At 34.3% G+C, this 16,408-nt stretch overlaps 1 protein-coding gene across 1 annotated transcript in view; it reads left to right on the top strand.

Annotated features, from left to right (window-relative positions):
* Nucleotides 1-16,408, top strand: part of FRY (FRY microtubule binding protein) — a 467,849-nt gene that overhangs the window by 409,697 nt on the left and 41,744 nt on the right. The window contains 7 exon segments of the mRNA XM_074303532.1: nucleotides 1,138-1,235; nucleotides 1,628-1,798; nucleotides 4,203-4,343; nucleotides 4,710-4,889; nucleotides 7,489-7,650; nucleotides 8,964-9,038; nucleotides 12,644-12,814. Of these exon segments, the coding sequence (XP_074159633.1) occupies nucleotides 1,138-1,235; nucleotides 1,628-1,798; nucleotides 4,203-4,343; nucleotides 4,710-4,889; nucleotides 7,489-7,650; nucleotides 8,964-9,038; nucleotides 12,644-12,814 (998 nt within the window).

Genomic DNA, 16,408 nt, shown 5'->3' with positions numbered 1-16,408 from the left:
AAATCCTCATTGGCCATGTCCAAAAATTATGTCTTATTATGGACCCTTAAATTTATCCCCTCTCTCAGGAGGCAAGTGGCATCTTTTGTCACCAGTTCTCTGGTGGGTTGGACCAGATCATAATTCCTATGTCCATAGTTGGGTTTTATAGTATTCATCTTACCATCTTAGAGCATTGCCTTAATGCCTTAAATTGTCTCAAACATAAATGACATTCCCAGGGTCATACAACTGTATATATTAAAAGTGGGTCTTGAAACTACATTTCCCTGACTTTAATTAGATTCTAATTACCATACCATGCTGCCTCCCAAAATATTCTGTGATAATGTGTAAGTTTATTTTTCTCCCCCAATTTTCTATAGTTCATTCATCTGACTATTTATATTAGAAAGTATTTCTATATCCAAAGCAACAGTTAATATGTTGTTCTAAAATTAGCTTTATCATGGAAGAAAAGGGAAGGTTAAGTTCTTTACCCTTCTAGACTTGTACATCATGATTGTTCCTTCTCATTGAGGATTTGTAGGCTAAGATCCAGACCTTTTATTTTGCCTTGTCTTTTCATTCTAACTGTTCTCCCTAGTTGTTACTATTTTTCATTAAGCCAAATAAACAAACCCCATTTTTAGTGCTCTAAAATGTAGCCTAGTGTTCTTTGTGTTGATTCAAAGCAAAGCATTTTGGTGAATAATCTAGATGCCAGCTATTATTATTTAAAGAGCCTTACAGTAAGAATGATTAGGCCCAAACTTAACAAATCTCTTAATTCTTGTGTCGATTTTTTAAAACAAAATTTCCTCCTTTTATTATTTTAAAGAGATGGTTCAGTATATTATTAATATTTTTAATAATTCTGTCTATCAGATAATCCTCAGTAAGAGTCTTTATTTTAAAATTTAAAATCAATTGTAAATATTTGTTTTATAAAGATTTTCTCTTACAATATTGTGATCACAATCTTTTCCTGGATTTTGTATTTTACCAAAGTAAAGCTGCCTCAAAATAGACTGTGTTTGCTTTACCTCAAAGGGTACACATTTCTTTATATAACTGCGTACCTCAGTCTGCTAATGAGTAAAAATATACATTATTTTTCCTTCAGATATCCCCATTATATCTATTTTCCCATTCTAGGGTTTCCATTGAATGTCCTTTGTCTCCTGCCTCAGCTGATTCAACACTTTGACAATCCTAATCAATTCTGTAAGGATATAGCAGAGAGGATTGCTCAGGTATGGTATTATTTTGTTACTAACATTTAAATTGGCATGGGCTTGGGAACCCAGTCTTTGACAAAATGAGACAAACTCTTAAAGAAATAAACTAGAACTAATTTTTTAAAGTTTGAAAGCACGAACCATACTATTAACCATGTACTTCTCTAAGTGACAAATGTTTATGGTAATTTAGAATATGATAAATTTTTTAATGATCTCTAAATACAGAAAAAAATTGTGGAAATATTATAGAACAATATTATAGAACAATTTCTTTTTTAAAAAAATCAATTCTGCATCTTACAAAGCTGCTTTGAAGACTTCTAGATAGCATTTGAGTTTTAAATTCACTTTTTTCCAATGGACATTTTGTCCCTAAATGGTTTTTAATTTTTTTCTTTTTCTAGGTTTGCCTGGAAGAAAAGAACCCCAAACTCTCAAATCTTGCACATGTCATGACCCTTTATAAAACCCATAGCTACACAAGAGACTGTGCAACATGGGTCAATGTTGTATGTCGATACCTTCATGAAGCATTTGCGGATATTACCCTGAATATGGTGACATATCTGGCAGAGGTGAGGATCAGTAATGAAATTCCTGGTATCATCATTTTCCCTAAAGGGCCTGGAATGAATGCTCTCAAGGGAGGTCATAGCAGAAAGAATTTTTGCTTCTATTTGTGTGAACATTTAAAGAGAATACATCACACTTTGGCATTTTCAATATTCTATTCTTGTACTAATTAACAAAACATATTGCTCATCATGGATGAAGGCAACCTTTGTTGAGTGCAAATTCCAATAAAGCAGGAAATTCCCTGAGATATAAAACTAATGATGGACTGGACTGTGTGTCACTCATCAGAAGATGCACCTATCTAGGGATGGAGAGGCTTGGTACCAGGTGATAAATTATCCCTGCCATGGTATTTCATAAAGGCTATCTCCTCAGTCAGTAGCAGTAGTTGCTGCCTGTGTCAGTGGAGGCAGGACCTATACTAATGAAATCATGGATTTTTTTTTAAGCCAAAAAGAAAATAAATTTTGAAATAAACTTTTATAATGGCCAGTTCATTTTGCAAATTGAAATGTTGATTTTTCTTTAATCCTCATCTAAGTGTGATTCTAACACAACCCAAGCAAGCAATTCCTTTGCTCCTAGTCCTACTGCTACTTAGTTCTAAGAAGGGAGAGTAGTGGAGTTGGGGCAACATAATACAGTGGAAAGAGCTCCACATTGAAAGTCATAGAACTGAGTCCTGCTACTACCTACGTGATTTATGTCAAATCACAGTGTCTTTATCAAATAATGGGACTAGATCAGGTGGTCTCTAAGATCTCAACCATCTCTAGACCCATGACCCTGTAATTAGGTAAGTTCTTAAAGTCCCTTCCACCTCTAAATCTATAGATATTTCCTGAAAAGTATAGGTTTATTTTTCTTCCCATTTCTATACAGTTTGTTTATTTGATCCAAACGCAAGGTGCTATGGCAGTGATAATCTATGTTTATAATGTATCACTCTCTACCCTGAGAAGTTTAATCTGTAAAGATATAAAATTTGTTGACATTATACATAGGTGATGTCACCTACTTTTTTTCAGAATTTTTCATTCTTGCTATTTTTTGGTAACATGTAGGACATACTCTTCTAATACATTCTTATCTTCCATTTACATAATCCTTTGTATTTTACAAAACAATTTCCTCACAACAACCAAATGAGGAGTATTAGCTCCATTTTTTAGATGTGGAATATAAGGCTTAGTGGAAGATGTATCTGAGGATACTAGCAGATCACATGGTCTTTGCAGGCTTTAGCTTCCTATGCTGTGGCAACAATAGTAACTTTTGATTATGCATTTCTAAACTTCATTTTTGCATTTATATTTATTCATTAGTTCAGCAAGCATCTGTTGAGGGCCAGTTCTATACAAGAAACTGTGCTTGATTCTCAAGAATCAAAAACAATGTTGAAATAGTCCCTGTCCTCAAGAAACTTAGATTCTATAGGGGAAAAATAATATGGCTAAAAAGCATTTTAAACTAAAAATTGGAGATTATTTGGCCCAGGTCACACACTCAAGAAGTTTTGGAGCCATATCTTTAAACTACAAATCCAGTATGTGTTACCCTGTGTTCCTTCAAAGGACTCATTCATTACTAAGTAGTTTTCAAAAAATATTTTGACTTCTAAATAATCCATTCTATTAATGTTCACTTGTGTTCCTTCCTATTTGAGACTGGATTGGTCAAGGGAGTTTCTGAAGGATTTTAAAAGATTAAAAATTTCTAATCCAAATGAACTCATTTGTCTTTATTAGTGAAGTTGGTAGTATCAACATTTCCAGTGAATTTAGGACTTTGATTTAGAACAAACATACATGTGGCACTCATTTCTGAAAGTTTATTGATTCCTATTTTAGTATATAGCAGCTGGGATGGAGAAAGACAGAATGGTTACAGGGCTGGTAAAACTGTGTGAGTAGAACAATTTTATCAAATGAAATGTTAGTAGAACAGAATCTTTTTTTATTCCCATTTAGTCTTTATATATTCAGGTCTAGCAAAATGCCTAAAATAGATCACATATCAAGTAAATGCTTGAAATTGAGTTGAATTAAATTAAACTGAGTAGAATTCTAGGGAAATGGATGGGTCACTCTGCTTTACATTTCATATCCCTTATAGAGTAGTAGATTTTTTATAAAGAAATGTTTTTAAAATTAGGTTACTTTAGTATTAGTGTTACAGATTCAAAGAAAAAATGTGATGACCACTTAGAATAACCCATTTTTGACTAAGAATCCCTTTTTGAATACCCTACAAATGGTTAGCCTGAAAAGCTGTCAGTGAGGGAGAACCCACTAATTCCCAAAGAACCTCAGTTCACATATATTCCCATAAGAGTATGAAACTCATGAATTTTTTTTCTATCAAAAAATTTAACTAATTCCCTTTGTACTTTTTGCTTCACAGCTCCTAGAAAAAGGTCTTCCAAGTATGCAGCAGTCTCTTCTACAGATGATCTATAGTCTGCTCAGTTATATGGACCTATCAGGGGTTCCTGTAAAGCAATTTAACATGGAAGTATTGAAGACCATTGAAAAATATGTACAGGTAAAGTATTTTTTAGCTTCTTTTATAAGACAGTATAAAACAAGTCCTAGATATAAATTATTATGCGTCCTTTCTGTTGTTTCACATATTGTGTGAAATAACATTAAAGCTGTTTTTTATCTAACATGCAATTACTTTAAATGTTTCTATGAACTGGGGTCTCTTATCCAAATAATAAATAATAATAATATAATTAACAGTTAAATAGCACTTACTATCTGCTAGCCACCAGACTAACACTTTACAATTATTATCTTATAGTATAGAATACTATTATTTAAGAAATTATATTGTGGGTGGGGTGAGGTTGCAGAAGAAGGAAATTATAATACTCTGTTTTTCTCACTCCATGATTTTTACCCTTAGAGTGTTCACTGGAGAGAAGCTTTGAATATCTTGAAATTAGTTGTTTCTCGATCTGCCAGCCTAGTCTTGCCTTCATACCAGCACAATGATCTTTCTAAAATAGAAATTCATCGAGTATGGAATAGTGCTTCCAAGGAATTACCAGGAAAAACCCTGGACTTTCACTTTGATATTTCAGAGGTATGCACTCTACTATGTTTATTATTTTTATAAATTTCAACATAGATTTATAATGGCAGGGGTGCAAATTGCCTGAAGAAAAAATAGTCACATAAAGAAAAATGGAGAAATCACCAAATAAAAACATTCCTTTTAAAGATTTTGAATATAATATTCTAAGACCAAAACTCTTAGAAATAAGAAGCATTCAGCTACAGTTTCTAAGTCTAAACATAATTTTTCATATTTATTGATCCAAGAATCTAATTCAAATACATTTTTAATAAACACAATGATACAGAGAATTGTAAAACAAGAATTTTTCCTAATCTCTCTGACAGTTATGCATTGTCTGTAATATCATCAGTCTCAAACTAGGATGGTTGTACAGAAATATTATTAAAGGCTTTTGCAACTGATTTTTATTTGGCAGTATTCTCCTTTAAGCAATAGTCAATATGTTGAATTATCTAGCATTTTAAAAGACTTTTCAGTTTCATTGTTTAGGACAACATAAAGATATCAGAAATATGTAAGTCTAATCAGATTTCTTTGAGTTTAAAAGCATTCTTAACTAGGATTTTCAGTTATTTCAGGCTGGACTTTCTGATGTTTAGTGCTCATTAGATCTTTACAAATTATTTCAGTATTTTGAAGATAGATTTGCCTGCCATTCAATGTAAGTGCTATTTGTGTATTTGTGTCTTTCATAACAGTTAGAAATATTAATCAGTCATTTGGGAGTAATTCTTATGACATGCAAGAGAGGCAATGTGACCTAATAGATTGAATACTTACTCTAGAAGTGTTCTCTGTTCAAAAGGTCATGTTGCACAAGGAATGCCTTTTCTAGGGTCCTAAGACAGTTCCAGAATGATAGGTCTAAGGACCCAGATATAGAATTAAATCTTTTCCCATTGCCTTTCCCCCTAAGTACCTACCTACTAACTCACTCATGCTGACACGAGTTTTACAATGCCCAGGAGACAACCAAAGGACTCTTAGAAATTAGAACTTTTGAAATGTCTGTACGAATACCTGGCACTGGCCTTGTTCTTTGCCTTTGGCAAAGTTTGTTCCCTAAAGAATTGAAAACGATGAAAAAAATGACAGATAGGGCCACAACTATCTATCCTAAACACTGCTGCCAAAGTAATTTTCCTTAAGCATAGATCTGACCGTATGACTTCCCTACTCAGTCAACTCTAGCTTCCAGGATAAAAATATAAACTCTGCTTTTTAACTTTGAAAATCCTTCATAAGCTGGCCTTTAGTGAGACTCTTTCAAACCTCATTGGACACTTCTCCCCCTCTCACACTTTGCAATCCAGCCAAACTGGTTTTCTCTGTGTTCCTCACACACATTCCATCTCCAATTTCTGTGCCTTTCCATTGGACATCTCATGCCTAAAATGCACTCTGTCCTTCTTAAAGAGTCCTCTTCTTCCTTTACAACACAGTCCACATGCCATATTCAGCATGAAACCCTTCTTGAACCCAACTATGTATCCTACCCTGATATTTCAGTTACTTTCCACATATTTGTATTTACTCGTTTCATATTTATGCTATTCATTTTATTTGTAACATATGTCATACATATATGTGAATATACTTATAAAAGTTAGACTATTTGTATACATGTATATAAAGATACAAAGTTGGACTATATAGAAACTGTGTGTGTGTGTGTGTGTGTATGAATAATAGAGAAAGAAAAAGAGAAACAGAGGCAGAGAAAGGGGGGGAGAGAGGGAGGGAAAAAAAGAATCTGAATCTCCTCCCATAAAATACATGCTTTTGTAGAGAAAAGTGTTACATTTTTGTGCCTAAGTGTACAGTTCCTGGAATATATAGTTGAGACCTTAATAAATGTTTGCTCAGTAATTGACTGATTCAGCCAAGAAATTCAGACAAGAGATACAAAGGAATAGTATTTCATATTCTAATACTCATAAATTCTTTTTGAGCTTTAACAACTAAAAACTGACCAACACCTGTTTCCTCTTCCATGGATTTGTATCCCAAACTATAATGGGAGTTTGTACTGAATACTACAGGAACACTGAACATGAAAGAATGGGCCTAAAGAACATTTCATTTTCATACTCCAGGAAAAAAAAAGGAAATTATGATGTTGAGCTTCCCAAGTCTAATTTTTAAATTCAAGCCCAGATCTCCCATAGTGCTCATGTAAGTGACTATATATTCTCAAAGGCAGTGTCAATCAAATCCTACAATCTGGTCAACTTGACCAATTGGAAAATCCTCCAGAATGGAAAGACTTTTTTATACAGGCCCATGATATATGCTATGTATGTTTTATCCTAGAAAAAAATCTAGTTAAGTCTAAAACTCTGTTCATTAGAATGTCAGCCCTCCAGAGAATGACTTTCTTTTGGTAAGTAATCATAACAATCAATAAAAAATTAAGAGAAGTAGCCATCTGTGTCATTGAGATGAAGGGAATTCCCATGTTAATGATCAGATTATTTAAAAAGCTATTCTTGGAGGTCTTTAGGCAGGGCTATTTAATATTTTTTAGGTAGGATAGAAAATACTTTCTTCCTTCAACTTTCTAAGGAAATGGAGGGATTCATTGTGTGTGCTTTCTCTTAAGACTCCAATCATTGGGAGGAGATATGATGAGCTACAGAGTTCTTCTGGCCGAGATGGAAAACCTAGAGCCATGGCAGTTACTCGAAGCACTTCCTCTACTTCATCAGGCTCCAACTCTAATGTCCTTGTTCCCGTGAGCTGGAAAAGGCCTCAGTATTCTCAGGTAGCTCTCGCACACCCATCTGGAAGGGGGCCCTCTGGAGAACCTCTGAGCCAAGAGTGAAGCAGGCTGAATCATGCTAGCATTATCATACCCCCAAAATGTCAATATGTCAGTCCCAAACTCATGCCATTGAGCATGCAAGAGGTGAGTGGGGTTTAATCCAAATCCCCTAGAAAGCACCATTTCTTATAATCAGGACCATGCTTTTTTAAAGTAGAGAAAGACTCCTGGCTCTGAGATGAGAACTAGAGACAGATTGTAGCCACTTCTGGGGAAGAAACATGGTAATGTATAAAGAGTGCTGGGTTTAAATCTTCCCTCCAATGATTGCACTCTGTGTGGTCACTGAGTAAGCTCCTAACCTTTCTGTAAAATGAAGTAGTTGTCCTTGATGGCGTCTGAGGGTCCACATCACTCTACTTATAAGTCTTTTACAATCTAAATTTAGGAAACTTCAGCCGTTAGCTTATCTAATTATCACTATCATAGAGCTTTAAGCCTGCATATTAAGGGAGAACTCCTTCAGGAGTTCTGTAGTATTGGGAAAGTGGGGTATTTTTTTTATTTATGCTATTCATTTTATTTATAACATATATGTTATGCATATATGTGAATACACTTATGCTTATAAGTGAATGTACTTATAAAATCTAGACTGTATGTGTACATATATATAAAGATACAAAGTTAGACTATATATATATATATATATATAAACTATAGTAACATATATATATATATATATATGTATATATATATATATATATATATATATGTAATTATATATATGTGTGTGTGTGAGAAAGAAAGGCAGAGACAGACAGAGACAGAGAGAAACTTTTTGGTCTGTCTTCAACCTAACTCAGAAATAAAAGAATCGCCATTAAGCCTGAGAGAAACCATATAATAGATTATAGCATCTCTGACTATGCCCTAATAATCACACTCTGCCTCCCACCCTTTAGTGAGAAGATCTGAGAGAGTTAAACCAATGTGTTATATAAAAGACTCTTTAGTGCCCTGTTTTAGGATTAGGGATAATTTTCCTGAGATTGGAGGAACTTAATATGGTCTTGTAAAATCAGGAAGAGTTTTTCTGCATAGTACAGTAAAAGGTACCATGAGGAATTTAGGTTTTATATATAAGGACAAACCTAATGAAATTGAGGGTTATTAGATAGTGAAATAGATTTCCAGAGGAAATTTTAGACTCTCTTTGAAAGATCCTTAAGGATCAGTTCTCTTTGGGGAAGGGGTTTGATGTGGAACATGTAATCCTATGATAAAACTCTCTTTACTCATTTATTTTCCAGAAAAGAACAAAAGAGAAGCTGGTTCATGTTCTTACCCTATGTGGCCAAGAAGTGGGGTTAAGCAAAAATCCTTCAGTAAGTCCTTCTTCAGTGTTTTCTTTGGAACTGAGTAACTAAAGGAATTTGATATAATTTAGAGGCTTTGATCACCAGATCAAGTGTTATTGCCTGATATAATCACTAGATGATAACCCTTGCAACCTTTCACCTTCAAACTACTGTTTTTAATCTGCCCTTTTTCAGAATAACCAAACATGATGAATAGTTTTCCCATCTCCATGGGGACAGTTCCCCAATTCTTATTTCACAAACTCATTAAACTCTTACCCAATGTGAAGAGACTGCCTTACAAATTATATAAAATTTTAAAATACTAGCCCACAAAATGTTCATGATCTTTGCTTCCATTGGAATTATTTTGGTACAAAAGCAATTCTTACCATATCATATCTTCACCTCCAATATATAATCAATCAGGTTAAATATGAGACAACATAATATTTCTTTTATATGAACATCTGTAATTACAAGAGTAATTTGGTGGGTGTGACATTAATCTAGTTATCTAGTTAATTATCTAAAATTAATTAGCACTCATTCTGCTCAAAACCGTACATTGTCTCCCTATTACTTACCAAATAAAGTTCAAACCACTTCATCTGACATTAAAAGCCCTTTACAATTTGTCACCTCTCTCCCTTTCCAGTTTTATCTCATATTATTCTCCTCCACCCTCTTACTTTGTAATAATTGGAATCCACCCATATTGAACTACTTTCTCTCACTCTTTCCTTACAACCTCCTGAACACTTTCATTCCTATTTCTTTGTCTTTGTATATGATTTTTCCTTTCATGAATGCCCTCCTTCTACCCCTTATCCTTTTCTACTTCTTTCTAAGCCCAGATCAAACCCTACCTCCTCCATGAAACCTTCACAAATCTTCTCAGTTTGTAAGGATCTTGTCTCCTTAAGATCTTACCTGACTTGGTCTGCACTTCTCTTAGTGTGCTCATCATACATTATCTTTTAGTGATTTGTGTATGCATTGCCCATCCTGGCTTAAATTCTATGAGAAAAGGAATTTTGCCTTATGTTATCTTTTTAATCTTCTCAGAAGCCTAACATAGTGCTTTACATTCATTCATTCAGTTAAAATTATTAATCACCTCCTAAGTACCAGAAGAGAATGGTTTAGCGAAAAGAAAACTGAGCATAGAGTTAAAACTTGGTTTGAATCCTACCTTTTAGCTAGATGACTGTGATAAGCCACTTAAACTCTGATCCTCACTGTCTACCTGTCAAATGAGTATGCTGATAACTGTTGTGCCTATTTTATGAGGTTTTATGATTTTCATGATATGATTTTATTGAAATAAAGTTATCAACATTTTCTTTTAAGTTTATATTCTCCAGATTAAGAACTCTGCATGGTTGATTGACATTTCTGTCTATCATCAAAACACTCTGGCCAGTTTTCAGCAAGCACTTGGTAGAGTTTAATATTCTATAGAGTGGTAACTATGATTTTTAAGCACTGGGAACATAAACATTTATCAAATAGCATGGCTCCTGTCTGTAAAAAGCTTACATTCTTTGCACGTAAGAAACATTAAATAATGTTTGTTGAATGATTAAATGAATGTATGGAAGTAAAAAAATTAATCACATTTCTACTCATTTAAAATATGCATCTGGTAAATGTTTTAAGTATTAGCAGTGAGGAGGCAGCTGCAAATTTATAAGATTTATATGACTAACAGATTGTGAGTTTATATTTGTGTGTGTGTAGCTAAAACAATTAAAATTAGCAGGGACCAGGTCCACAGGATATACTTAGCTCATTCATTCCATGAGAAGCAAGAGAAACTGCATAGTTTAAATGATAGACTTGGGGGAAGAGGAGGTGATCAAAAAAACAGATTTATATCCAGCTGCATATTTTAAGCTCTTGTTGTATACTTCCTATATGCAAAGCACTTTGAATCCCAGGCAGCCACAAAAGCATAAAGGATCTTACATTCTTTTAATGTCTTGAGGTTTCCTTAACACTAATGATTAATTTTTCTTTCAAGACAAACCGTATATACTTGTAAAGAGTACTTACCTGAAGATCTGAATTCCAGTTCTCCATAAATTTCTCAGTTACTCCATTCCAGTACTCTGATTCCATTGTCCCATATGCAAGCCCTGTTCCAAACAATGTACCAATAATAGTCAATCAATCAATGAACCAACAATTAAGTACCTACTATATGCCAGACATGGTGCTAATTGTTGGGGATGCCAAAAAAAAAAAAAAAAAAAAAAAGTCAAAAGATAGCCCCTTCCCTTAAGGAGTTTGCAGTGTAATGAGGGACATAGCATGGAAGAAGATATATACAAAACAAGTTATATACAAGATAAATAGGAAATAAAGGAGGGAAAGTACTGAAATTGGGAGGTTTCCTGTAAAAGGTGGGATTTTAGTTGGGATTTATAGGACACCTCAAGAATAGGAGCCATATTGTTGTTTTGTACTTGTATCCACAGTGCTTAGCATGAGCTTAGCACATAGTAAGTGTTTAATAATTGCCTAATTATCTAAATGAAGTAATAAGCAAAAGCAGTCTTGGTCTCCCCCCCAAAAAAAAAGTATCTTAAAAATCCAAAATGCTGATGTCATGGCATTTCCAAACTACTACCTAAGAGATGCATTCTATATCATTATCATTCAATCATTTTAGTCGAATCTAGCTCTTCATAATCCCAGTTGGTGTTTTCTTGGCAGAGTGGTTTGCCATTTTCTTCTCCAGCTCGTTTTACAGATGCCAAAACTGAGGCAAATAGGATTAAGTGACTTGCTCAGGATCATACAGCAAATAAGTGTCTGACCTACGGCTTCCTGATTTTAGGCTCAATACTGCCTAGCTGCCCATTTTGTCAATTATTACCCATTTTCCCAAAAGAAAAAAATAGTAAGTTACAAAAAAAAGTTGAGTAGAAAAAAATATAGATTTCATTTAAGTTGTAACTTGTATTCAGCCTTTGGAGAGTAGTCACATGGTAGTCAAATGGTGTATGTATGCATTTTCCAAGTTTGCATTAAGATGTGTTAAAATTTTAATTCTAAAAATATTTTCATCTTCATTGACAAGAGCTTGAGATTAAATCAGTCACCTCTAGTATTCATCAAGTAAACAGCGATTTACTCTTGTTCCTATTACAGTCCAGTCAGAAAGTATTTATTGGGTGTTTCTAGGTACTAATAACAGTGTAGTCATATTTCCTGGCATCTTCTAGTGCCTGGCTAAAAGCTAATCCTTTCTAAATGGGTTAAATTCTTTGCTCTTGTAGTTCATTTTGCAATAACATTGTCTGGTATAACAGTAGCTCTTAGAAGTTCATTCCCATAAATATATTATTTTACCTAAACATTTAGGCACTGTCCCATTTGCAGCCATTAGGAGGTTGCTGACTATTGGACAGATTCCTGCAGCATGAAGTTTCGTCTTTGCACAAGTTTAATCTGAAGGAACCTGTCCAACATAAATAAGGGAAGAACACATGCTAAAAATACTCATTTAAGGAATTAGGTGTGTACTGGAAATACAGTCTTCTGAATAACCAGATCCAGTTTCTAATAACAGAAACAACTGGAGGGAGAACTGTTTTTCATAGGTGGAATCTTTTGATTCTTAGGTGATTTTTTCCTCTTGTGGAGATCTGGATCTTCTAGAACACCAGACAAGCCTCGTATCTTCCGAAGACGGCACCCGAGAACAGGAAAACATGGACGATACCAACAGTGAGCAGCAGTTTAGAGTCTTCAGAGACTTTGATTTCCTCGATGTGGAGTTGGAAGATGGAGAGGTACAGTATATTCTCCATGAAATAACCCACTTCAGCTTTTTCTTTGGCTAAAGGCACAGTTTGCTTTTCCCCTTCTTCCTTACCTGAGAAATAGGGAGTTCTTTGTAACAGGGCAGTTCAGCTGCCAAGCTGTAAACTTAATTTCAAACCAAGGTATTCACAATGTTAGTGCCACGGCTGAGCCCTGGCAAAAAGTTGCCCCACCCAGCACTGTCTGAGCCAGCACTGTCAACTACATGGCAGAGACTGAAGCCTCAGTGACCACACAGAGGGCTGAGTTTGTGTAGTCCAAAGATGGATTATTTTTAAAGAAAAGCCCAAAAATCATTGAAGTTCTAAATCAGCTCACAGGATGATCAAGTCCTTAAGGAAAATATTCTAAGCATTTGCTTCGTTCAATCCTTACATGACAAAACATGAAATCAGAGCCCCTGGTGTTCTGGATTTTCTAGTTTGGTTTGATTTGGTTTTAACCAAAGTTAATGAAATCCTTAAGGTTTAAAAAAAAAAATATTAGCTCCCAGAATCCAATTCTGCTTTGGTTACTAGAACTTTTGCATCAACACAGACAACTGGATGGTCTGAATTCAAGTCTCAACAGGTTAAAAAAAATAACAATTTTATGAATGTATGTTGAATGATGACTCCTGTCATTAGATCCTTTCCATTTTGAATCTTTTTTTTTCAGATTTAAAAAACAAAGTTTCTTGAGATTTTCAAAATTTGAAATAAGATATTATAAAAAATTAGACTCTAGGTGACATGAATAGTGATATCAATCTTATTTAGCTCTTTTTGATAATGCTATTTTTAAGTTGAGCATTTCTTTGATGGAGGAGGATTGAAGGAGAAACTTTTCTCTCTTCTCCCTCCTTTTTTAAATGATTGTTCTGTGTGAGAAAAATTCATATGCTTGGTTGGCAAAATTAATATGCTTGCCTGAGACTCTATATCTGGCAAGTTAATACAAGTCATGGTCAAGAGATAAGATAATCATTCCCTTCTTCTCATCACAGTCTCCTATGATTGAGTTGAAATATTGCTACAACCAGGTACCAGTGGCCAGTAAGGAGCCACTTCCTTCCTTTTTACCATGGTCCCAAAGCTAGTCCTTTTGTGTGAGGGGAGGAGCATCAAAGAATCTTATATAACTACTGGGTTAAAAGATGTCTTTTCCCAATCTCATCAGCTCCAGGCCACAGGCAAACTTTTAAAGCCCTAAATTGGTTGTGAACTACTATGATAGTGATTGGCAAAGCCTCCTCAACATCTTGCTTTAGATATTGTTATTCACTGGGGCAAAGTGTCCTGCACTCTACATTTTGTCGTAAATTTAGAATCTCTAATGGCCTCAAAACAGTCAGAGAAGGATTTTTCCTAAGACACATTCTCCAGTACAGGAGTACTGGAGTACATCGAATATCAGAACAATTCTGAATAAATAAAAAATAAATGCAAAATAACCACGGGGAATCCGTCAGGTTAGCCATGCCCTATTCTAACTGGGAATCCATGAAGAAAAAGAGTTAAGATCCAAGATAAAGAGTCCTCTAGCTTCCTTTTGCTAATCATGATCTCACAGTATATCTACTTTCTCTCATTTGTAATCAGATAATTTCACTTGGAATGGTAAGACCCTATATTCAATTCCTAAATCATAGGATTATAGATTCTAAACTCAAAGGATTCATCTAAGCTATACCCCCTTACTTATTTTAGAAATGAAGTTGAAACACAGAGAGCTTCAGTTACAAAATTTGGTAAGCTAAAAAGGCAGACTATAGCTTATCTAAACTAATGCAAAGGAGTGGGGATTTAAACTAGAAGAAAAATTGACAAAATGCGTTAGGTACAAGGTAGCTATCAGCCCACACTGGTGATGTAAGGAAGTGCTCTACAATTTGCTATAAGAACAATAGGATTCATATAACAGTTTTAACATTCAAATATTTAACATCATTTCAGCATGGATCTTCAGATCCAAGGAATGCTTCTACTAATCTGGGACCTCCTTGCTTATCGTTTGTATCATGTTTATTTCTCTTACTGTCACAATTAATTCTACATATTATGGGCAAAAATAAACATTCAAGAGGTCTTCTTCTGTTTAGTTATTTAAGATTCTAACCTTGCTAAGAAAAGGAAGAGGATAGTGGTGAGGAAGTGAGGAAGAATAAGTGGTTATATTTTCAGTGTTTTCTTGTTTATTCTGATCAAATTCTTGCCTTCCCCCCCCAACTAAAATTGTTGCTCATTTAATTAGAAGTGTTACATACCTGAAATCATAATGAAAATAGTAAGTAAACTTCTTAAGACAAAGGGGCATTAATAGATCCCCAGTGACTTTAAAAATAAACTCATCAAGCACAACTTATAAATAATTCAAGGGAATTGTCTTATGGACATATTTAAGATAAATTGAGATTTGATTTGCAAGTTTCATGTCTTTAGAATTTATCCATAACCATAAAGGGAAAACCTTCATGTCAATGGATTCTATTTGGTTTTTTTCCATTAGTCTGAAACGTACTGAAACTGTTTGTCATTTTCAAAGTTTATCTGAGCCAGGGCTGTAGGTTATATCAGAGGGTTGGTTATCCTATCCTTTTAATGATCAGTTATAGATTAACTGCTCATCTATTCTGCTTACTATGTTTGTATTTGCCAAGAGGCTGACATCAAAGGATTGAACTCTTATTCATTTTAAAAGTTAAGATAGAAAAGGGGAAGGGTGGGAGAAGGGGAATGCAGGGAATTGATGAAGCCGAAGAGGAGAGAGGAATAATTCTGTTTTCAGCCCCCCCAAAAAAAACCTCAAAACCATCAAGTGAAATGTCCCAGCATGAATGATGCCCAGTGTTCATGTTATGATTGAGTATGCTCAAAGACATTTCAGAGCACTTAATGAAATTTAATCTTTGCCAAAGTAATGAGAAGAAAAACCTGAGTAGCCCATCCCTAGAATTTTGAATCATATTAATTCTCTATGTCAGGGCAAATAAATACTGAATACTGTACTTTCTCATTTCTCCCTCCCTTTTTTTATTCAGTGAAAAAAAATTAAATGAACATTTAATCCCTTGTTGATCAGTGTTCTAGGAAAGCACAGAGAAGATAGAAATATTTAGAGTACTCAGAAGTCAAAGATACTATGGAGGGAATATTTAAATATTTCTCAATAAAATAATAATGAAATTATAAATATTACAGCATGCTAACATTTGTTAATATTTATAATGCCACCTGACTTGAGACATTTAATGGTAGGTGGCTACTCAAGTGTATTCATTTCATCTCTAATTATTAGGGTCAAAATTGCCCATAAATTGAGACCTCTTTTATTCCCAAGTTCTTCTGTTTCAAACCTTTGTTGAGTCAGATTTTAGACAGCTCCAATAGAATTTGTCCTTGAATCTTCAATTTCTTTTTTAGTGTTTCAAATCTGCTGTGTCTACTGTTATACCTCAGCAATAAACAGATCAGGAACCATAGACATTTTTAACCCTAGTCACAATATTAAGTGGTGACGCATTTTACCATGAGACATTTTTAACCCTAGTCACAATATTAAGTGGTGACGCATTTTACCCTTTC

This window comes from Sminthopsis crassicaudata, chromosome 3 (assembly GCF_048593235.1).
Source record: "Sminthopsis crassicaudata isolate SCR6 chromosome 3, ASM4859323v1, whole genome shotgun sequence".
In the NCBI taxonomy this organism is placed as follows: Eukaryota; Metazoa; Chordata; class Mammalia; order Dasyuromorphia; family Dasyuridae; genus Sminthopsis; species Sminthopsis crassicaudata.
Note: the sequence above shows the minus strand (reverse complement) of the source record. Positions and strands in the feature narration are given on the sequence as shown.